The sequence below is a fragment of the Typha angustifolia genome, chromosome 6 (assembly GCF_048772165.1).
Source record: "Typha angustifolia cultivar Huaian chromosome 6, ASM4877216v1, whole genome shotgun sequence".
Lineage (NCBI taxonomy): Eukaryota > Viridiplantae > Streptophyta > Magnoliopsida > Poales > Typhaceae > Typha > Typha angustifolia.
Genome location: NC_133244.1, coordinates 3558383 through 3584320, shown reverse-complemented (window position 1 = coordinate 3584320; position 25938 = coordinate 3558383). Strand labels below are relative to the sequence as shown.

General features: G+C 37.7%; 1 protein-coding gene across 1 annotated transcript in view; it reads right to left on the bottom strand.

The window, feature by feature from the left end:
* The window catches only part of LOC140760869 (uncharacterized), an 84973-nt gene extending 71375 nt beyond the window's left edge, over positions 1 to 13598 (bottom strand). The window contains exons 1-5 of the mRNA XM_073097928.1: positions 13338 to 13598; positions 13088 to 13261; positions 12271 to 12366; positions 7543 to 7612; positions 2701 to 2822 (exon numbers count right to left, since the gene is read on the bottom strand). Of these exons, the coding sequence (XP_072954029.1) occupies positions 2701 to 2822; positions 7543 to 7612; positions 12271 to 12366; positions 13088 to 13261; positions 13338 to 13475 (600 nt within the window). The 5' untranslated portion in view covers positions 13476 to 13598. The remainder of the gene's footprint in view (positions 1 to 2700; positions 2823 to 7542; positions 7613 to 12270; positions 12367 to 13087; positions 13262 to 13337) is intronic.
* Positions 13599 to 25938: the final 12340 nt, after the last annotated feature.

The following is a 25938-nucleotide window of genomic DNA, read 5'->3' as shown; positions in this document are numbered from 1 at the left end:
GCTTATCTCGAAGATGAACATATCAAATTAACAAGATGCATATCTTGATTAGTTTCACTAACCAGTAGAACCATAAAATTACAAAGGAATACCAAATCAACCAGATCATTTTCAGCAGCAATATGGATATTATCTTCTTATAGCTTGAAAACTGATATTTCAACCATTACATAAATAAAAATCTTATAATCAGCATCAAGGAAGAAATCAGTATGAATGTCACAGATTCACTAAAATGTATTGTTGATGTTTCTTTATAACACCATAAAACTGTCTCTAGATTTTCAATGGAGAAGAATGGAGATATCAGATAAAAACAAAATATTGTCAAAGAAGCATCTAATTCTATCAGGAGGAAAACCATGATGCAGCATATATCAGTTATAGAACATGCCATATCTCTTAACCTGGATATGACGAGTTCTAAACAACTATGTGGTTATAGTCAAAATCAAGAATTAATTAAAAGAACAAAACCATATGAGCAGGTATGTTGCAATTGTCAGAGCTCAAACTGAATTTATGTCAAAGACAAATATGGAAAAAGGGAAGATTAGTGAACTTGTTGTGATGTTGGGAATCAATTTTTAAATTTCTCTCAGACATAAGTCATGCACAAGAAAAATATGAATATCCCTCTTAAGTGCCAATGTATTGAAAGACGGCCGTGGGTGGTGGGCGGTCACCCCACCGCCTAGCGCCTAGACGGAAGGCGGGCGACAAGGCGGATGACAAGATGGTTTAGCATTTTTAATATAAAAAAATAAAAATAAATAAATAAACATATATAATATACATTACATACTTATATGTAATTACTAACAAACAAACTAATAGACTAATTACTAAGTGATTAACATTTAACAAATTAAAACATTTCAACGGATTAAGTGATTAATAGATAATTACTGATTTACAACTTTATAAGCATTTATTCTTCAACAAAAAATTAATTTAGTTGACTTTTGACTTGTCATTTTGTCTAATTGCCTATCATAACTGATTAACTGATTAAAACAGATTTGAAAAAAAAGGACATTCGATCTGTTCGATTAAGAGAGTGAGACTGTGAAGGGGGGAGTGAGAGAGAGAGAAAGAGTGTGAGGGAGAGAGTGAAAGAGAGGGAAAGAGGATCGTACCTCTTTCACTTCTCGCCGTCCACTTCTCACTCCCTGCTAACTCGTCTGCTTCTTGCTGTTGTTGCACAATGTCGCAAGCCGCCACTTTAGCTACCTTGGAGCTCGCTGTTGGCGGTCATGGACGGGAGAGCTGAAGAGGATCGAAGGTTTAGGCCCTTTAGGGTTTCTAATTTTTCTGTCGAAACTCGGGAGAGGAGAGCAGCGAAAGAGAGAGAGAGAAGAGAGTTTTTATATTAAGGTTAATGAGTTAGTTATCTTAGTGGATAATAACCCGACCCTATACCCATTTGTAACTCAATAAGGCGGGTTAGCGGGCCAAACCGCCATTCCGCCTTATCGAGTGAACGGCCCGCCTAGCGCCTTTTGGCGCTCAGGCAACTCACCAAGGTAGCAGCCCACCTTATGCGAGCGCCATATCAAATGGTCAGGCGATCAGTGCACCACCCTGCCATGGCGGCCGCCTTTTCCGATTTTCAAAATACTGCTAAGTACATCACCAGTGACATAATTAAGTGACAATAGTTTAAAAGAAAATCTATTTCATTTAAGATTGTAGGAAGCAAAATAAAAGTTGGTGCCAAATGAACTTTAAGTACATCACTAGTGATATAATTAAGCGATATGCATTCAATGAGGATTGACCCTCACATATCCTTGAAATGCAAACCTACATGCATTTTAAGAAGATAAGATAAATTCAATGTCAATTCCAAGGACGGAGATAATCAAGAAGATTAACAATGCAATTAAAAATAATAGATATGACTCCCAATGCTACCATCATTACAAAGAAAAATGAAATTTTACAATTATGTAATCTAGATGCTACACTATCTAGTTAGATTTACCATACCAGATTAACTGGAGTGCTTTACTTGGTGTGACCGTAAGGCTTGCCTCTTCATATTGGATTAACTAGGTTATAGAGTATAGTGAGAGGAAGATAGGGAGATCATGTCCAATACAGGTGGCTAAAATAATGAACTTGAGGTTGTAGATAAGTGCTCTGGGTCCTTTGGGATTTATGGAACCTTCAATAGAAGGTGTGGAAGTTTTTAAACAACTTTCTTCATCTACTGAAGTACAAGCAAGGTCGATGATCAATGATGACTTGTCAAAAAGGACATCATAGATGAGAATAGACGAAAGACTTCACCAACAATAAAGATCAAGGGCACATAAGATGATCAATATTATTATTATAGCCTGACGTAGGCAAGGAAGATTTGGAAAAAACAGTCGAGTGAAATAGTAAGGAAAAACATTGATCATCTCCTACTGATTCGCTGTGCATTACAAACATTGTGCATGGCAGTGAATCATGTAACAATATTAAAATAATTTCAGAAACAAGCTTTCAAATAATAACTGAACTAAAGAAAAGAAATCCCAAGACTCAATTACTGATTAGAGTGCTAAAAGCACAATAAACTGATATAATAGTAGTCAGCATTACAGAGGCAAATAAACCACTTGATTAAAATTTCAGCAAATAAAAACTAATATTGTAAAATTACTTTGACAAAAATTTTTAAAATGCTTTTCTTAAGAACAAACATACATTTCTCACAGAAAATACAGTTGAAAGCAGATCTTCGAATATGGAAATTAGCCTCTTTTCCAATCCATTATTAACTAACTGCAAGGCCTCTCGCCTGATGGCAGATCCATTGCTCGCATATACTGCCCAAGAAATTGTTATTGTTAAGTAGGAAAAAAAAACAGAGAAAATAATCTCATACATATTAGTCAGCAATGTAAAATCAATAGTACCTCAAACTGAAAAATTAAATTCTTAACTTATTACCACCGATGCAGTTAAACCTATGAATAAACAAGTACGGGGTAATTCGGCCACGGGGCTGATTCACACTCAACACGGATGAAGTCCGGACAATATCATGAGATATGTTGTAAATGAGGAAACAGAAGGGTGGTACCACGAGCTTAGTACTAACAGTTTCTCTAAACTAATAACAACATCATGCAACCAATAATGATGAGCAAGTTAAGCAAGAATTGAGAATAATCTTTCCATATTGAGCTGTTGGTAATTGACCTAGAGTCTATTTGCCAAGGATTCTCGGAATTGTACAATTTAATGGCATGGAACTTGGAAGATTTAGCAGCAAAAATATTATAAGTATCTGATACATTTAGTTAGAATCTTTTCTTATTACATTCGTTGTTTATTTTTATTAAAATAAAATTTCTATGAGTCGCGTTCGAACGCAAGAGAGGTCGCATTCAAATGCCTTTGCGAATGCCCGCATCAGATTCGCAAATACAGAGGACACCAAATGCGCGTTCGAACATGGTCGACCGCATTTGAACACCGCTTTTGAATGCCTGCATCGCGTTCGCACATACAGAGAACTTCTTTTGTGCGTTCAAACGTGATCGGACGAGTTCGAACGCGACCGGCGGGATTGTACTAGGATTAGAGTTAGTTATTGTTATTAAAACTTGTTGGTTAGCCTCTATAAAAGTGTGGATAACAGTCAAATTTATTATACTATTAGATTATTGATTTTTTGCCTCCTATCTTCTCTCTATCCTCTCCCTCCTCCATCCTCCCTCCTCTCTCTTCACCAACCTACCATCTCTATCATTGGCAAAGTCTCACCTAACTTTTAATCTCCCTCGTCTGTAGAGTCCTCCCTCTTCTTAGGGATCTCGACCACTACTTCCCTTTCGTCTTTATCCCTTAAACCATATCAACCATCCACCCTCATCTCTATTATCATCCATCATAACCTTACATCCACTCCACCGTCACCACCACCATCACCCGCATTATATCGTGTTTTCGTCCTATTTGCAGTTTGAATCAGCGAAGGGCGTAAATACGAAAATTATAGATCATGGAGTTACAGACCGATTCCACTTAGTTTCGTAATTTTCTAACTACCGGTGAATATTTGGTGAATATTTTTCCTCAGTTGCGCGGACTGCTTCCTACAATAAATTTAGATCTTGAAGGAATCATTCCGTAGTCTATCATTGATATCAAAGCCTATCTTTTGGTAGCGTAGAACCTATCAATTTGGTATCAGAGTCAGGCGAATCTCAAACCTTCATTAATGGTTCAAATAAGGAAGACGACGTCGACAAGGAGACCAATGGAGAGCACACTGACAAGGGAAGACTCAACCCACGATAACCCTAATCGTGAGGCCAATTCCTTTGGAGCGACTACAGTAGGACCGAGTTAACCAATATCCATGGGTGTGAAAATAGACATGGCAGATAGACTTAGGGGCATGTCCAAACGTTGCTGCATAGAGTTGACACAATGCAAAACAATCATACTAGACCACGAACAACTTTGAGACCTTCCGATGTTAAAGGAGGCACAAGACCCCCCATTCGAACTCACACCTATCTAAGTGGAGAAGCAAAGAGCGAAAAGTCTTTGCTTTCCATGCGATGAACGTTTCACCCCCGATCATCGGTGTTCCAAACCGATCGGGAGTGTGATGCTCATCGACAGTCTCAAGGAGGATGATTAGATTGTTGATGATGGAAAGTGTTCAGAGGAGGTCCATGAGGAGGCCATTAAGGAGAGCACGGAGGAAAATATCCAAACTAAAATATCGATGCATGCATATTCGGATACTTCCGCGTCGAGGATATTGCAGATAGATGGACTCGTTAGAAAACATTGTGTACATATCCTCATCGATTCGGGAAGTACCCACAACTTTCTAGACGAGGGGATAGTGAGAAGATTGGGCTTGGATGCTGAACCGACTACGAGATTTGACGTTGCTATTGGAGACGGCACGAAGCTTAAAGTAAAGAGCTTGTGTCGCTGGGTCGATATTCGGGTGCAAAAACACGACATCATTGTAAACTTGTATCCGTTAGCGCTGCGAGGAGCAGACATTATCCTTAGCACTGAGTGGTTACAAAGCTTGGGACCCGTCACTTTTAATTTCCAAAGCATGTGGATGAAATTTAAGTAAGGAAACAAGGATGTGCGGCTTGATGGCGTTCAATCTCCGCTGATTCCAGCGATGCAGCCGATGGTAGGGCTATCATGTACGAGTGATTTGGCCTATCTTCTTCAATTAGGACCACCAGCAGAAGATGAGCCATAAATGAGTCCAAATACTACCATCGAGTTGTCTAATTTATTAGATAAATTTGCTGGACTGTTTGAGGAACCAAATGAGTTGCCACCAAGGACGGACCACCGCATTAAGATTGTACCTGAGGCTACACCGACAAATGTGATGTCATATCGGTATCCGCATGTGCAAAAGGAAGTTATCTCCAAGATAGTAGCCGAGATGTTGGAGCAAGACCTTATTCAACCAAGTCATAGCTTATACTCATCTCCCGTGCTATTGGTGCGAAAAAAGGACGGGACATGACGTTCTTTTGTCGACTATCAAGCACTAAACGCTATTACCGTTAAAGACCGGTACCCCATTTGGGTTATAGAGGAGCTGCTAGATGAGCTTGCAGGGGCGACTATATTCAACAAGTTTGACTTAAGGGACGGGTATTACCAAATTAGAGTTCACCCGACGGACGTGCATAAGACTACATTTCACACTCCGGATGGACATCACAAGTTCCAGGTGATGCCCTTTGGTCTCACCAATACTCCAACTACTTTTCAAGTCCTCATGAATGATATATTCTGCCTCTATTACGAAGATATGTTTTAGTATTTTTTGACAACATTTTGATATATAGCAGGACTGAATTAAACCATTGGCGGTATTTGGAGGATGTGCTGAATTTGTTGAAGTAAAACTAACTGAAGATCAAGAAGTCCAAGTGCCTATGGAGAGTACCATAAGTGGAGTATTTAAACCACATCATCTCAATGGAAGGTGTAGCAGGGGATCCTCAAAAGGTTGCATGTATAACCGCTTGGCCTATTCCTACTACCACTGGATTACAAGGATTTTTGGGACTGACCGGATATTATCGCCGCTTCATCACCGGATATGGCAAGATCGCTGCTACTCACTTTTTTGTTGAAGGATTCCTTTAGATGGACAAATGAAACCACTACAGCCTTTAAAAAACTGAAAACAGCAATGATGACGGAGCCTGTTTTAGTGCTACCAAACTTCACCGAAGAATTCATTATGTAATGTGATACGTCGGGAGTTGGCATAGGAGGTGTACTAATGCAAGGAGGACGTCCCATTACCTTTTTTAGTAAAGCTTTATCACAAAAATCTCAACAATTATCAACTTACGAGAGAGATGTTGGCAATTCTACATGTGGTGACAAAATGGAGGCCTTATTTGATCGGTAGACGATTTATTATTTGAACCGATCAAAAAAGCCTTTCATACTTTATGGGACAACATATATACACTCCGACACAGCAGAGATAGGTCACAAAATTGCTGAAGTATGATTATGAAATTCAATACAAGAAAGGAACGGAAAATAAAACGACGGATACATTATCACGCCAACTCGATACCACCGAGCTTGCAGCCTATTCTTCTCCCACTGTCAAGTCCTCCCTCTTCTTTGGAATCTCGACCACTTCTTCCCCTTTGTCTTTCTTCCTTAAACCACATCAACCATCCACCCTTATCTCCATTATCATCCATAACCCTACATCCACTCCACCACCACCATCACCCGCATTATATCTTGTTTTCGTCCCAGTTATAATTCGAATCTGCGAAGGGCGTAGATACAAAAATTGTAGATCGGGGAGTTACAAACCAATTCCACTTGATTTCGTAATTTTCTAACTACCAGAGAATATTTAGTGAATATTTTGCCTTGATTGCGCAGACTACTTCCTACAATAAATCTATATTTTGAAGGAATCGTTCTGTAGCCTATCATTGGTATCAAAACCTATCTTTTGGTAGCGTAAAACCCATCAGTATCACAATCTCAAATTCTACATGTAGGAAGCAAGGACAACTATAAAATATGCTATGTTTATAAGTTTGCAGCACATGTGACATGATGTAGAATGTAACATTAATATTTGAGGACAAAAAGGCAATTCTTGGTTTATTAATATCAAAGTGTACTAAAATGTATTACAGTCCTATAAGTAGCTACAACATCATTCTACTTATGAAAACTTATCTACTATCGGTAAAGAACATTTCATAACATCAAAGAGATGGGTTTGACATATGAACAATACACTTTATTTTACTTTGCATTAACTACAGTACTTAATTTTCTACATATGATGGAAACAATTACTAAAAATTGCATGCCACTAATTTTAAAAATCATAAAGTTAACTATGAATGCTTTTCTTTACAAAGAAACGAGAATGAGAAACTACATTCAACAATAGGAAACTTATATAACAGTTGCACTTAAAATTAAAATGATAATTGAATATTTAGAAAGACAAAGACCAAAGTTATTTTTGCAACAGATCCCAAGTCTTACAAGCATGCACAAGAATTCTCCTCACACACTTCAACAAGCATTGCCGCTCAAGGTAATAGCGCAACAGTACCTTCAAAATTGTAAGAAAAGCATTAATTCAAAGCAAGATGCCAGAAATACAATCTATGTAAACTAAAATTCTTGTCAGCAATGCTTCGTTTTAGCAGTATGTGATGTAAATCTGGAACAAGACAAAACCAGAAGCAAAAATGGTGCTATATGCACAAACGCCAACTATAACAATTGTACTATGAAGAAAATTTCACACAAAAAGATTAAGAATCTATGAAGCAACAGCTAACATTTGCATTACGCACAATGGCAAGGAAAGCTAAAAAGTTAAATTACAAAAATTACTTGAAATGCACATATATGCAAGGTATTCCTTGCATTGATAAGTTATCTTTTTCTCTTCTTTTATAAGAAAAGTGGAATATCTCCCTGCATCATTTATCAAACCAGAAAATGTGACATTCTACCTCCCATGTAAGAGTTAGTTTTTGTGTAGCCAAACTGCTGAACAGAGAGTTGCAAAACCCATACCCCACTCCTTTCATTGCAGTTTCTTTATTTATTCTCCACCATTCCTTCGACATCACTTTAACTGATTTTGGCCTTTTTCCTGAAACCAGACTTCTGTTTCAGCCAATCTCAGATTTCCTTAACAGCTTTGCACCTCAAAACCAAATGTTGAACAGACTTATCTTTGTTACAAAAAAAGAAACCACAACATTCACTACCTACCAAACTCTTCCTTCTTATATTGCATTAGTAATTTGTAGCTTAAGACGGGGGCTTGGATACTTTAAATTTGCAAGAAATGAAGATCGCTCAGGTAGCGAAGTGATGGTGGAAACTACTTGCCTCCCCGACCCCGAGTCATCTTTGGGCTAAGAGATTCAAGAAAGAGGATTCTAAATTACAACTTTCTAGCAGGGCCCCTCCTTTCTGAAGAGGAGATTTAACTATTGGTCCAGTCTTCATAGCTAGCCTAGCCTATTAACAAAACTGGATGATGGGCAAAACTTAAAATTCTGGGCTGACGTTTGGGTGGGGAAAGTACACTGGACAACAGATTTCCAAATCTTTTTGCCATCACCTTAATATGAAAACAGAAATGTTATGGAAGCTTGGGTTGGAAGTGGTTGGCGATTGATGTACAGAAGAGGGATTAATGATTGTTTGGTGGCTGAGGAACAGCAGATGTTTCAGCTCATTTCTGATACTTGTGTTTTGAATGCAAATGTAAGAGATGGCCATGAATAGCATTTTGATTCCTCTGGCATATGTACATGAGATCCTTATAACAATTTTTAAATGATAGGGGTAGAATTGTCATTGAAGGTTACGGCTTTTCTTTGGTTGGCTTGTAATAATAGGAATCTCACTAAAGATAACCTAATCAAAAGAAACTAGCCCAGCTAATCCTAGATGTGTTTACTGCAGCAATGATGAGAGTGTGGCACATCTTTTCCTGAGGTGCCAAGATGCAAAGAGTAAAGGGATTGGGAAAGATAAGAAGTGTGGGTGGAGATTGTGGTTGTTGGCTTGTATCTGGTGCATTTGGCTAAGAGATAAGTAGTAAATTTTCCAATCTCCCAACAAGAAGGGACTTGTAGCACTTCTACATCAGATTAATGCTCTGTTCCTTTGATGGGCATGGACGAAGAATGTGGAGGCTTAGAAGCAGGCGAAGCAAATGCTTCAAGGAAAGAACCAGAAGAATTTATTCTACTAATCTCTGGAATTGTGATCTCAGATGCTTATGTGTAGTTTTATGTCAATGGTGATACTAATTTGTTTGCTTTAGTTTGTTTAGTTTTGTGGTGAAGTAATGTTGTAGGGCCCATATATTAAATGTTGAACTCTATTTTGATGTGGAGTTGTGTTTAAACAGTGGCTTGTCTATTTGGTTGAAAGAACAGGCTTTTTGTTTCTCAAAGAAATTGAGCCTCTGTGGACTTCTGTTCAAAAAAAAAGAAGGAAAAAAGTTCTAGCTTAGGTAACATGAAACATGAGAATCTGAGATACAACAAAAACACTTATGAGGACAGAAATCCAACACCCAGTAACCATAAAAGAATCGACAAGGTTTTCAAGATCAAACGCATTCCAACAACTTGGCAAAGTTTCCCTTGATTTGCATGAGTTAATATGTTTATCATCTAATGAAATCACAACACCAAGAAAAACATTCCAACTACATAGAATTGGCCTATGCCATTTCATAACAAATAATATGTATAATAAGTGATGTGATCTGGGCCAAATTCCACCTCGTGGATATTAGACTCATGGCTTGAGCCACTTATCTAGCTAATTTATTTAATTCAACATTTGTTTTAGTTTAATTTTAGCTTGTGTTAGTCAATTTGGTTAAATGTTGGACTTGATATAGACTTAGTTAATTCGTGCGGTTTGGGTTAACCAGGTAGCCTCCAATATATAATGTGGAGGGCAACCTAGATTAAGTAATGTGGAGGACAACCAAAATTGATCATTCCTTTAAACTCCTCTCTCCTTCAACTTAGCTCATTCCTCCCCTTTCCTTCAACCTAGCTGCTAGCCTTCCTTCTGGCCACCAACAAACCTCTCTCCTCCGTCAGATTTCTCCTCCCTTTTGGGCACCGATCACATCCTCCCCCCTCTTTCCCTATCTCCCTACCACGTCCAACTACCAACTGGATAGGCCCTACCTCACCCTTGATCACCATCTTCCTAGGCGGAGTTAGAGAACAGTCCTAGGATGAATGAGAAATTTCCTAGGTGACTCTAACTTCTCTCAACGATTAGTGGAAAAGACAGAGTGTGTTGATCACATAGTGATACCATCTGATGACCCTAACCGGATCAGCTATGAAGAAAAATCTTGAGCATCATCTCAAGATGACTTTTAGTTGATATAGATCCACAAGGTATAGACCCATTAAGACATATGACAGTACAAATATTGGAAGGATGTTAATATGTTGAAACTAAGCAAGGTTACAAGTTATGACTCGCTATTGTTATCATTATCATTATTTAAAAAGTATGCCTATTGCAAATTGTTATGAATATTGTTGTTTTTAGTTTAATTTTATTCAACATTAATATAATTTAAAATTTATTTAGTTTTCGAGTGGATTCCACTCACTGAGCTATAGTTGTTGGCTCATAGATTTGTTTTCTTTTATTTATTTATCTATCTTAGGTAATAGTCAATGTGGCGACTGAACGAGATGTACCCGAACTCCACCTCCACTTAAGATCCACCTATTTACTTGTCCGTTCTTTTAGATTTTATACTTTAGATTAAATGTAAATTTTATTTCGTTTTGAGACTCAAAAACAATAACATTGTTTTACGTTTATTGCAATTTGTTTTAAATTTAATAAAACAGATCTTCGTTTATTTATTCTTACCATTGTACACTTAGAAAGTATTAGTAAGGCTTCATGTATCTCAAGCATATTAAGGTGCATGGCTGGTCACGATTCCTATATCGAGTCGTGACAATGAGTGAAGTATAATTTACGGATACAACTCAAGAAGCACTCAATTACCTCTGGAAGCAGCAAAAAGCTCCTACTTATTAGGATGATCTCAGAAAAAAAGCATGGGAAGCTCTACAAGACAGATATAATAAGGTTCATAATATAGTAATTACCATTTGCAACTTAATTAAAGGGTAATAATGTTCATCATCTCTTCCTTATAAATAAAAAACAGAGGATTTCAACTTATGGTAAAATGGCAAATGTTATGAGCTCATTCTACAATACGTAGTGTAAATGGCAAGTATAATATGATAATCACAATTCACAATGTCATATTATAGTGCTGTGACTTATTTTCTATCAAACATAGATACCTTATATAAGTCGTGCTAAACGTGGTCTGATACAGCATCAGTATGTATTAGATATGCCCAAAGGAGTATTCAAATAAAAAAATAACTTTAATTGTTGAATACGGCGTGGATACACCCCGACACGTAAGGGATACATTAGGATACGGCATGGATACATTTTTGACATACTTTTTGTCCCAACTCTAACAATTTTGGTCATTTGGTGGTAAAATACATGAATTTATTTAATATATATTATCTAGTGGGTTGCTTATGAACTTTTGGCCCTATGAATTGCTTATTGTGGATGAAATTATGTGCATTTTTTACCATATATTGTACTAGTAGACAGTAGATCATAAATGTATTTTTTTCACTATTTATTTACTGACATATCCTTGCCATATATGTACCTTGCTTTTTTAAGAATTTGGCATATCCCTTATCTATATCCTAACATATATGTGTCCCATATCTATATTCGTGCTTCACTACTTATTCCCTATAGGGAATATACCAAATAAAAAGTTTGTCAACAACAATATGTTTACATAAGCTCTCAAACCAAGCTTTGACCTAATCACAAGTTTTTAGGAAAAATACAGAATTACAGATAAAGCAACAAAATTGAAAACTAAGCAAGAAAGTGCGCCATCCACTAGATTGGACATCAATAAAGAACAACTATATTGTCAAACATCATGTAAGCATCAGCCTATCATTCATGAGATCGGAAAGGATCAAGCCCAACTTGATGGTTTTCAACAAGAAAAACTACATACCATATGGCATATTTCGAATTACATTAATTTAGCCATATAATTCCTAATACAAATTAAAAACAAAAAGAGGGTTGTTAGAATATCTGCTGCAGAAAATGATATTGAGAATTTACCGAATGAAGAAATTCTCGATCTTCAACATCAACAACTGATATGTTGAACTCTGAAGATCTTTCAATAAGAATGTACGACTGCACCTCATCTAAGCTCTACAAGTAACAAAGCTATTAGTTCAAGTATAGTAATGTCATCCTTTGGCAAGAAAAAGAATCAGGTAGTGCAGCATGATTCAAAATATGATCAGACAGCGAAAGACAAGTTGTGTTAATAGGAAATTCATTGAAGACAATATCAGAAAATCTGTCATATCATTACAAAATTGTTCTATATGCACTACAAATAGCATTTATACTATACTTCTCACAAAACTGAATCAAGCTTTCGGTGGCATACAAACTATATGCAAATCCAGCAAATTGTGATGTCAACCCATAATTTGCGACAGTATATACAGTATATATTCAAGCAAATTCTCTATCTAAATGGTCACACATATTGACAAATTATCATATCAATGTTTAATTCCATATTGTTACGAACATGGTACAAGTGAAGACCCAGGTAGCTCAATTGTAACTCGATTTTTTTAACTACCTACCTTTCTGCAGCACTTTATCGGTCAAAACTACTTTCTAGATTTATAATCCCAAAGACACAAGAGATTCAGAAGTATGAGCCTACAGAATTAAGACTGACAGGTTGTTGAACTCAGATATCAATTTCATGTCCATTCATCTATCAACTTTATTTATAAATAGAAGTGTATGAACTTCAGGAGTTCCCGTACACTTATCTCACAAGAACACCTTTCAAGCACAAAGGGCAATATTAGAAGACACATTAAATTATGATGTGATTAGAGCAAATTACCAGGCATTTGCAAATACGGAGGGCGGCTTCTTTTATCTCAGATCGTATGCCCAGACGATTGGATCCTGCGATTATGTCGGTAGATTCTAGAGCTAACCTGGAAGCCTCGTCTGGAGGCTTAAAGCGAGAGACCGAGTCCAAGAACCACGAGTGATTGCTCCTAAGGACTTTTACCTAAATGAACTCAAAGTGAATGCATGAGCGTTTTCTTGGAGGAAACAAATAGTAGGTATGAGGAAACTATAGCTACCAGGTGGTCGGGGAGGTCGTCGGAGAGAGGAACGCGATCGAGTTCTTCGAAGAGAAGGACATAAGAATCCCACCAGAGGGAATCGTCCACGGGCTTGGGGCTCGCAGCTTGATTGATGGCTGCAGCGGCGCTCGCCATCGGCGAAGTCTTTTGCTCCAAAACCTAGAGGGAAAAGGGAGCGATCCCGCGCTTTTGTTCTTCGAATAGGGTTCCTACATGAAGGCTCTTGGGTCGTCCAGGACTTTGAGCAAGGGCGTAGCTAGCACTCTTCACTCTTCAAGGTCGTCGGGTCGGTTTTGGGTCGGGATCAACTCAGAAGCCCGACCAATTTACCAAAATGGACTACCGCCCAAACTTATTACCAAAAGTGGTCAGATTAACTATAGCCCTACTAAAATTACTTATAAGTTAAAATGCTGAACAGTTAAACATTTATCTACATTAACCAGATTAAAGAGTTGCCTAAATATTGAAGTTAAGCATCATATATTGATTAACTATAGTAGTTAAAATGCTAAATATTTTGGCGTTTTACTTTTGAAAATAAAGGAAATAAAACATTGAGTAGGTAAGTGTTTTTCGTCTAAAACGCTGAACCTATCAGCGTTTTACGTATTTCATAAAACGCCGAAAAGTTTAGCATTTTATATCTGGCACAAAGAACTGTTCCGAAATATCTGATACACCACAAATAATCACAAATTATAAATTCTCAGCCTAGTGCAGCGCACTACAAATGCACAATTACAAAAAAAAATTTATAAATAAACAATCATTAGAAAACTTCCAAACTCATAACAATTAAACAATCATTAGTCAACTCTAAAGAAAAATATATTCACACATTTACAATAATAAGATATTTTGGTGATAACATAACATCTACATATATTTAAGGATCCACAAAACACATGTAAAACTAGTAAATTCATATCAAACCATATTAAAAGTAAAATCATTAAATAACATATATTTATATTAAAATATTTCAAGTTCCTAAAGCAAGTATAAAATCGTAATTGTCATAATTTCTTTCTTTTTTTCTTAAGCAACCTTGGGTTACGAGATGTAGATGGCTCATGTGTAAGCTGTGAAGTAAGCATGTTTATATCTGCTGATTTCTCTACTGTAGTGTACTCTATAGTCGGCTCCTCTGTAGTCGCCTCCTTTATAGTCGACTGATGTATAGTCTCCTCTTCTATGGCTTGCTCTGTAGTAGTTATCCCCTTCTCTCTCCCTCTACCTCTTACTCTACCTCTACCTCTACCTCTACTTCTAACTACAGAAGATGGTAATGGCTGATGCTCTGCAGGAGCTAACATTGGACTATGCACTATAGGAGGAGCATATAAATATCACGACTCATCAACCATCTGCAATGCACTAGCACACATGTTAACAATTGCGCTCTACGATGCTCGACCATCACTGCTACTCCATGCGGCAAGTGCATCTGAGTCTCAATGATGAATATCGGATAAAGTATGAACCTACACCAAATATTATGTAGTTAGTTCATTTTTTTGGTAAATCTCAAACCTTTTAGGATATTACAATTTATAATAAACATACCACAGCCTCAATAGTCGTGCTAGAGAGCAAAACTCGCATGTGTGGCCTATTTAATAATGAACAAATCAATCGTCGTATAATCCTCTTATACCACAACATGTATAGACACATGGTGAGCCTACCAATCATAAGTACTCTTATCACACTTACTGACAATGTGGAGTTTGTCTTCAATATTGCATGGAGTAGGGATTTATTGAGTCTGACCAAACTGACGTATGACTCGATTTGGAAAATGCTACTCAATAATATCAAAACAACTAAATGGTGCCCTCATCCTCCATATATTGCTACCTACTGTATATATTGCTAGTAATTCAGGCAATACTTCTTCTATATATGGCTCCGATATAATCTGCACATTAGATAAATAAGTTAAACATATCATGTTAAAAGTAATTTTACATATTTTCAAATATTACCTGATCATCGCGTTGCTGGTCTAGTTGATCTTAATAAAAATGCAACATATGCGGTGTCAAATTTTGGTCATAACTTTGCTTGCACTTCCATCTGGCACCAAGTGCATCACCAAAATTATTATGCTATTAGATTATTAATTTCTTAGCTCCTATCTTCTCTTTATTCTCTCTATCCTAATCTCCCTCCTCCCTCTTCACCAACCTACCACCTCTATCATTGGCAAATTCTCTCCTAACTTCTAATCTCCCTTGTCTATCGAATCCTCCCTCTTTCTTGGGATCTCGGCCACTTCTTCCCATTCATCTTTATCCCTTAAACCACATCAACCATCCACCATCATCTCAATTATCATCCAAAACCCTAACATCCACTCCACCCGTTACCACCACCATCATCCGTAATATATCATATTTTCATCCTAGTTGTAGTTCGAATCTGCGAAGGGCATAAATATAAAAAACATAGATCAAGGAGTTAGAGATCGATTCCACTTTGTTTCATAATTTTCTAACTATAGGAGAATATTTCATAAATATTTTCCCTTGGTTGCACGCACTGCTTTCTGTAATAAATTCATATCTTAAAGGAATCGTTCTGTAACCTTATCATTGGTATCAGAGCCTATCTTTTGCTAGCATAGAACCCTATCATTGTGATTAGAGCCAGGTGAACCTCAGACTTCCATTAATGGTTGAAACAAGGAAGATGACGTCAACAAGGAGACCAATGGAGAGCACACTGATAAGGGAAGATTCAACCCACGATAACCCTAACCGTGAGGCCGATTCCTTTGGAGCGACCATGGTAGGACTGAGTCAACCAACGTCTATGGGTGTGAATATGGGCTTGGCGAATGAACTTAGGGGCATGTTCCAAACATTGCTGTATAGAATTGACGCAATATAGAACGATCATAATGCTTTAATAATATGTCATGAACCGATCGACTTCGTCATCTCCTCAACGACGATTAGTTCCTCAAGAAGGACCAGTGGTGGGACCACATTAAATCGATACCCCACAGGTCTAAGTGCGACATGTTAGTGTCAATGATCTTCTTTTATCTATGCCTACACACCATACCCCACCTCCGTTACAAAACCCAAAACTAGTGGTGATGAAACCCAAAAGGTGAGCGGCACCCGTGCGCTTCGTCGAAGAGGAGAATTGATACCTTGAAGATGATGTTGATCCCTTCGGAGATGGTGATGGACGTGCTCGAGGATTTAGAGAAGGAGATCAACACGCACAAAGGTTCAGACTTGAATCAAGAATTTTGCGAACTCGACAATACTATTCGGGAGAGAACCGCATGCTTAGACTTTTCAAAATTTCAAGACGGTGATCCAACCGATTAGGTGTTTTAAGTTGAATGATTCTTTGATTGTCAAGGGACAGCGAAGGACACAAATGTCCAGATGGCAAGCTTTCACTTCTAGGAACAACATTGCATTGATATAGATCGGTTATTTGTGGTGGTGGATTTATTGGTTGGGCTGACTTTTGTAGAAGGATTATACGCAGATTTGGGACAGCGGTATATGAAGATTTTGCTGCCATATTAAGCAAGATGGTTTAGAGGATGACTGTATTAGAGTACCAAACTGAATTTGAAAGAGTTAATTGTTGTTGTGAGCCACCTTAGCTTGAACCAACATTGATAAGTATATTTATTTCAGGGCTGTGAGATGAGATGCAAGCGGATGTTCGTACTCTTTGTCCTACCACTTTTGAAGAGGCCTTTGAGAAGACCATGAGGATAGAGCAAAAATATAAGGCTCTCAAGATGGCAGCAGAAACAAGTTGGGCCAACCGAGATGTGATGATATCTCAGAGTTGCACGTGGCCAGGATTTAGGCGGGATGTGAAGAGTTTTGTGCATGCATGCAAAGTCTGTCAAAGGGCTAAGGCAACCATATTGAAACTGATCGAATTATTACAACCTTTACCTATACCGGACCGTGTTTGGGAATGTTAGGTTTTTAATTATTGGCAATTGTGTATAAAATATTCTAAATGTATTTTTTATATGTATATGAGCTTTACACAAGTCTAGAAAATCTCTGGTTTGAAGAATTACAAAATTATTGAAGCAAAGTTGATGAGTTCAAATCATACTAACGAAGTTTGAAAATCTTGGACTTTCGTGAGTACGGATAAGACTCGGATTTGGCTCTATCTTGAAGATCATAAGTACGGATAAGACTCGGATTTGACTCTATCTTGAATATCATATATAAGGATTATGAAACCCTATCTCTAGGGGGGTGGAAAAAGATTATTGAAGGAGACTTCTTGAGGCTACATCGGTTCTTCAATGAACAAGGTTCTACTCATTTATAAAAATTTAATCTTTCATCTTAAGGGCTATCTAGACGAAAAATCAATCTCGAGGGATACTGAGATTGGACTTCAATCACAAGAAGCAGTGAATCGTGAGTTCTAGCGAGCAAGACTAAGAGGAACGAAGTCGTTTGGATCGACGGGTTGTTTTGTGAGTCAGTCTTGTAACTGCTAATATTCTAGTGATTGGTTTTGATCCGAGTTTAGATCCGTGGTTTTTTTTCCCGTTTGGGTTTTTCCACGTTAAAATTTTGGCGTTCATCTCTGCTTTCGTTCTTAATATTTCTTCGGACTTTTACTTAAGCGAACAAGCGATATCATTGCCTAGTGTATAGATACATATGTGTGTCTAGGGGTTTTTTTAGGGAAGATATTTCTATGAATTTTATAAAGGGTCTTCCGCTGGTATGTGACTATTCAGTTATTTTTGTGGTCGTTAACAAATTGAGCAAGTATGTGCATTTTTAGTTATTGTCACATCCCTTTTCAGCCAAGTCAACGGCTGAAATTTTTGTGAGAGATATTGCTGGGTTACATGGCATGCCACGCACAATTGTTTCGGATCGCAATCGTGTATTTATGAGCGACTTTTGGATGAAGTTTTTTAGATTTCAAGGGGCTCGATTGAACTTTAGTTCAGCCTACCATCCACAGACGGACGACCAAACCGAGGTGGTCAATCAAGACATTTAGCAATACTTGAGGTGCTTTGTTAGAGAGATTCTGAGACGATGATTGGAGTTTTTATCGTGGGCGGAGTGGTCTTACAACACTGTCTACCATAGCAGTATTGACTTGACTTCATTTCAGGTGGTGTATGAACACACGGCTTTAACATTACGCGCTTATGATCTAGTGGCATCTGCAGATTGGACAAATGTGGACTTAGCTTTGATGGATAGAGACGCCACATTGAGGAGGTTGCGTGCCTATCTTAAACTTACTCAAAATCGCATGAAGCAAGTTTATGATTGCAGTCATAAGGAGCAGGAGTTTGACATTGACAATTGGGTGTTTGTGAGGGTGCAACCGTATCAATATGTGACCTTCCGTCCGATACGAAATCAAAAGTTAGCACATCGCTATTTCGGTCCGTTTCGGGTGTTAGAGAGTATTTGTTTGGTTGCATATCGTTTGGAGCTACCGGAGGGGTCGAGAGTGCATCATGTTTTCCATATTTCATTGCTGAGGGAGCGGATTGGAGATCATAAGGTCGTTAGATCAGTTCTATTGGATACATTAGAGGAGATAGAGATTGTAGAGCTAGTTCGTGTACTTGCTAGGCCCCGACGATGACATGGTACCAGATTAGAGATGGAGATTCTAGTTGAGTGGCTTGGCAAGCCATCCGATGAGGTGTTATAGGAGTTAGAGACTGATATTTTGGAGCGTTTCTCCGACTTTTTACCTTGAGGATAAGATGGGGGAAGCATGGTGGGCTCATACATTTAGTTAGAGTCTTATCTTATTGCAATAATTATTTATTTTCATTCAAATAAAAATTTTGTAGGTCGCGTTCAAACGCGGAAGGGGTCGCGTTCGAACGCCCTTGCGAACGTCTGTATCAGGTTCACAAAAATAGAGAACGCAAAGTGTCCGTTCAAATGCGGTTGGGCGCGTTTGAACGCCATGTTCGAACGCCTACATCGCGTTCGCATATACAAAGAACGTCTTTTATGTGTTCAAACACGATCGAGCGCGTTTGAACGCGATCGACGGGAATCTTCTAGAATTAGGGTTAATAATTGTATTTTGGCTTATTGGCTTGCCTCTACAAAGGTGTGGATGGCAGCCAAAATTATTATGCTATTAGATTATTAATTTTTTACCTCCTATCTTCTTTCTATTCTCTCTACCCTAATCTTCCTCCTCCCTCTTCACTAACTTACTACCTCTATTGTTGGCAAGGTCTCTCCTAACTTTTAATCTCTCTCGTCTATCGAGTCCTCCCTCTTTCTTGGAATCTCAACCATTTTTTCCCCTTCATCTTTATTCCTTAATCACATCAACCATCCACCATCATCTCCATTATCATCTATAACCCTAACAACCACTCCACCCGTCACCACCACTATCATCTCCATTATCATCCATAACCCTAACATCCACTCCACCCGTCACCACCACCATCATCTGTCATATATTGTGTTTTTGTCCTAGTTGCAGTTTGAATCTATGAAGGGCATAAATATAAAAAAAACATAGATCAGGGAGTTACGGATCGATTCTACTTAGTTTCATAATTTTATGACTATAGAAAAATATTTAGTGAATATTTTCCCTTAGTTGTGCGTACTGTTTCCTACAATAAATCCAGATCTTAAAGGAATTGTTTCGTAGCCTTATCATTGCTAATATAGTTCAAGTCTCATAATAGTGGAAGATACATCAACTACACTATATCTCCAGAGTTGTTTGCAAAAAATTAAGCCCCCCATGATCGCCAAAATGTAAACCTTAGCAAACTGTGTAATTATCTGGACATCAGCATCTACAAGAAGGGCACCAAATGTCTCCCTCAACCAGTGTATGCGTAGCGATGAACCATGTCTAGCTGTCTGAGGTGGGATGACTCCTAGGAGCTCATGACATAGATCAACCTACTAAATAGTTGTGGTCCCCATGACGACAAGTTCATGAATGCATGGACTTAACAGTATAGCAACATATTGTAATGTAATTGTGACCTCTCCAACCTTCATATGGAATGTGTGTGTCTCTGGTTGCCAGCTCTATTATTGCAGTGATCAACGCCCAATCAGTATATATCATGACAAGTCGATATACATAGTAGAATCCAATATGCACTAAGATATTAATTATCCGAGGATTAGGCTCCCAATGTTTCATAGTATGCGTAAAATGGTGCCTACGTACCCGAAGCCTTAGATCCTAGAAATAAAAATGTAAACTATAAATTAGAAAGTTGAGCCTAAAAATAAAATTTAAAAGTAAGGCATAATTTTCAATATGAACCTCGCCCCTCCATATCAACTCAGATCATGGTGTCTCTACAACCTCAACATGGATGCATCGATAGGCCCTAGGTCCTCGTGTATAGCCATCAGAAGTCTATATAACATAAAGTAGTGTGCATAACATAAGCATTTTATTCAATGTGAAATGCAAGATAATTCTATAAGTATTTTTATAAACATAAAAATAACATAATATAATAATCTACTAATAATCTAGGATGACCTAGCAATAGTACTTTTACCTTTACAACTACGTCAATTATGCCCTTCTTACCTACAAATACTGCATAAGTTTTTTTTGGCTGGCTCCTACTTGTCCATCTCATTATGAAACTTTGATATTTTTGGTCTTCCTTCGTCGACTCGCTTTGTAGCTGGATCAAGTAATAATGTTGGACCTTGATAAGGTAACCAATAATCTTTGTCACGAATAGGATGAAAGTTAGGCTCCCATGTACTCACATATGTTTGCACCATATATATATAATCGATAATCTAATCTAAGTTGACAATTTTGCAAGCAGCAAGTACATGGGTGCATGGGTATTATATTGTTGCATTTTGTCACACGTGCAAGCCTAACTATTTAGATCAATAGTTTAAGATCGTTCACCTCTCAAGTTGCTCAAATTGGGCTATGTAGTAGTAATCCCAAAAATACTACAACGATGATTAAATTCATGAACTGTATGCATTCTAACATTCTCATCAGAACTTGCCTTAATAGCAATGATAGAAGGAGAGAAATCTTGATGGTTGGTTATTGCTTCATCTCCTGATTTTCGTTTAGTATATGAGAAACATACTGTACGATAAAAAGATATTTCCACCGACGCATTTATTGGCAAACCCCGTGCACCTTTCATTACTTTGTTAAATATATCTAAAAAGTTTGTAGTAGTGACACCATATCGATGACCATCGCCATGAGCTAAAGACCACTTCTCTAGTGGAATATCATCAAGCCATTTTTCTGCATCTGAATTACATTGAGCTATTCGGCCCATGTGAAAGTTAAACTTTCGAATCTAATTTTGTAAAGTAGTCATATAAACATAGTTCTTTAAGCTTCTATCCTGGAATTCCTTATTAAAGTTGCTAACCAAACGTCGGAGACAAACGGAGATACGCTAAAGGTTCAGTCCATCTATTTCTTTCATCATTGATTGCTACTATAATTCCGATGTGACGATTTGAAATCAAACATATGTTTTCCTTCCGAAGTATAACCTTAGAGCGTAAGCAAGCAAGGAACCAATCCCAACTATCAGCATTCTCACTCTAGATAATAGTATATGAGAGAGGAAACATACCATCATTCGCATTAGTGGTGACTGTAATAAGCAAAGTATATTTATACTTTTCATAGAGATGTGTGTTATCAATACTTAACACCGGCTTATAATGTGCAAATTCCTCAATGGAAGGACCAAATGACCAAAAACATATATTTAAATAACTCTATATTTAATTTTGGCGAATGAACTTTTTTCCACAATACAATGTTACCCCGATTTGTATGTTGTAATTCATGTATGAATGACAGCAATTAGTTATAAGAATCAGCCCAACCACCAAATGCATATTTAATGACCTTTTGTTTTGCCTTCCAAGCCTTTTGATATGAAATTTGATAGTAATACTTTTCAAAAATGTGAGTTTGTAGCTGAGCAATATTGACGGTTGTGTTGTTACTGACAAACCTTTTAATCTCATGTGCAAAATTTTATATCCAACTGATAGTGGTCTTTATTCAAATTGAAGTAAGCATGTGGACTATTATATTTAGTAATTTCTCACATTTCATAGCTCTTACAAAAAACTGTTCGTAACCTCCATTGGCATACATCCTCTTACGTGCACTTAACATATAAAATTATAGATTTAGAAGCCTTAACTTTGAATAAATGTTGTGTGCTAATAGTATTTCTTTTTAGACATATTTGGGCTTCTTCTTTGCTCATAAATAGCATCCCAATATGCAAATCACCGCCAGTATACCTCAAAGGAGTAGGTAGGCCGATAAGTGGATTAATAACATCAACACTTTGTGTCAAATCTATATTGTACAATTGCATCATCAGGTCAAAATTACCAATTGCAATTCCATCAGACTCATCATCAGTTGAATTTGAATGACTCTTTAACAATGCATCAATATCTTCTTCATCAGATGTTTCAAATGGTTCACTATCCCATAGTATATTGGTAAACACACCATTATTTTGTTTATTAATGCGTGCAACAGTTGTATCAATAAATTGATCATCCAAACCTATATGTGATGGTTGACTACAGTCTTCATTACTTATATCAGCAACTTTATTAATTCTAGCGACTCCAAGTGGTTTACTAGGGCCTTCATGACTTGGTTGAGTAGAGCCTCTATTATTGGTTGACTGGGTCTTTCATTACATATTTATGTAACTTCAACTGGTGTATTAGTATAATTGTATAGTGGAGCTTCAATTCATGTATCAGTATGGTGTTTTCTTTGCCAGCAATTGGTGTACCCTCAATATAAACTTCCAACATACCTTAATGTTGTTCTGTAATATTAAGCAAAGCATCAGCATCGTAGTCATCATCAATTCCAATGAGCTAAAGTTTTCCTCCTTGGCAAACTCTACTGCATACTAATTTTATACTCCAATGCTCTGTACTCATTTTAGTCGCTTTTGATATTTTTTTTGATCAATTGATCATAACTACAATTTCTATCGACTTTAACAAATTTTCTCGACTCACCTTTGTAATTTACTGTACCATCTTGCAATAACATTGCCATCTCGAATACATGTAATTGTTATAAATATCTAAGGCAATTTCTAAATAAAAAAAATATATATATAAGAGTTTATTAGCATATCTTCTGTTTGCCAGCTTGGAGTGCAAGAAATTCAAATATGGATTATCGAAGATAATACATATAATAGAGGGATTAGGAAAGAACTTTCTATATAAAATAACCATTTTAGTTTATTTTCTCAGGCTGTAAAGATTTCACCACTTCGATAATTATTTTCTTTGAGGTGATAATTTTTGTTATTGCTAATCAGGCATAATATCCAAGGCACATGCCATATTAAGGATGATCTGGAGACCATTAAGAACAAAGTAGATCAAAAATAAATGGACATCAACAAGACATTAGCAAGTTTCAAACTCTTCACCTACAAATATTCAAATTCTACTATCATTCAAATAACTAAATAATAAATAGTTTAAACTTACAAATGATAGTAGGGTGTATGAATAATCTTAGTGATACGATCTCCCCTTGGGCTAAGTTTTGATCTATCCCGATTTTCAAATCTAGACAGGATCTGACATGAAACTTTGGAAAAGAATCCCTAAAGTTGTAGCTATCAGATCAACGTAAACTTTTGTTATGTTGTAGCCCCAAAAAAGAACTTTCCAACAAATCTAATTTTAGGAAAATCGGATGGTGGGATCTCGAGATATCGTCAGATAAGTAGATGAACGCCAGGGAGTTCATTTACGGATCCATGGATGGAGGCACGAGATCATAGGTGATGATGGATGGTGGTAGACCGACGGTAATGGGGTGGCACCGATGAGTAAGTGGTGGTGGAAGGATTATGGATGATGGAAGGGGTTAGGGCAAGGTTATAGAGATTTGAAGAAGAGGGAGGAATGAGCCGCTCTTAAGGGACTAGGGTAAGTGTCCAGTCGAGGAAGGTTAGAAGCGGCAGAGCCGGGGAATGAGGGAACGAGAGAAGAAGAAGAAGAAGAATAGGATTAGGACAAAATTCAATTAGTTCCATAATGACTCTTTAGTTGCCATCCACACCTTTAGAGGCTAACAAAATAATTCAAAAATGATAATTATTAACCCTAGAAATAGTGGATTTTTGCCAACCGCGTTCGAATGCACTAAAAGCGTTCTCTGTCGATGCGAACTTGATGTAGGCGTTCAAATACGGGCGTTAGAATGCACATTTCACATTCTCTATTTTTGCGAACCTGATACAGGTGTTCACAAGTACGTTCGAACGTACCCATCCGCGTTCAAACGCGACCTACAGAAAACTTATTTTTCTCTGAAATAAAATACTAAAACAATAAGAAGAGATACCTATAAGGTATATCCGTGCTCGAGACGACATCAATGAAATTCGAATTGTATAAATCCACCAAGCTTCCGCAACCTTGTTCTCAAGATGTGAAATTGGAAAAGCGATCCATGATATTTGACTTGAGCTCCTAGGTAGACTCATCAGTGGGCTTGCCTAGCCACTCGATCAACACTTCTGTCTCCAATCTGGATACATGGCGTCTTCTTCTACAGCCTAAGACTCAGATCAGTTCAGCTTGACTATCTTCCTCCATTGGTTCGGGTAAGGCCGATCCCACCACATGATTAGGCCCAATCTTGGCCTTCAATGCTGGCACATGGAAAACCGAATGGATCCGGGTTCCCTCAGGTAGGTCCAACCGGTAAGCTACTGGTTCGATTCGTTGTAGCACTCGATATGGCCCGTAGTACTTGTGACCCAATTTTTGGTTCAAACTTGGCCTCAATGTGGATTGCCAATACAGTTGAGCTCGAACGAACACCAATTAATCCACCTCAAACTCTCACTTGCATCGGCCTTCGTCATAAGTCTTCTTCATGCGGTCTTGGGCTAATGCTTGGTGAATCTTGAGGCATCTCAAGGTTTTATCTCGGTCTGCAAGTTCCAAGTTGAGCTCGGTCTGATCCATCGCCACAAGTCTATCGTAGGCATGCAAGACAGGGGGAGTGCATCCATAAACTGCCTCAAAGGGGGTTATGCTGATGCTAGAGTGATGAGCTGTATTGTAAGACCACTCAGCCTATGGAAGGAATTTGACTCAATCCTTTGGTCGGTCCGCCACAAAGCAATGCAAGTATTGCTCTAGTCCGCAATTCACCACCTCGGTTTGACCATCCATCTCGGAGTGATAAGCTGAATAAGGTTGACTCAAGTCCCTTGCAATCTGAAGAATTCAGACCAAAACTCGTTGATGAAGATGCAATTTCGGTCTGACACATCGTCCTAGGTATCCCATGCAAGCGTGCCACTTTTCGAAGAAAAATTTCAGCAACCTTTTTTGTTGAAAACGAGTGCGTTAATGCTATGAAGTGAGCATATTTGCTCAGTCTATCCACCACAACAAACACCATCGATTGGCCTCGAACCTCTAGCAGCCTCTCGATGAAGTCCATAGAGATGCCCTCCCAAATATGCTCTGGTATAGATAGTGGTTGTAGCAGCCTGTTTGGTTTGAGCGTCTCCGAT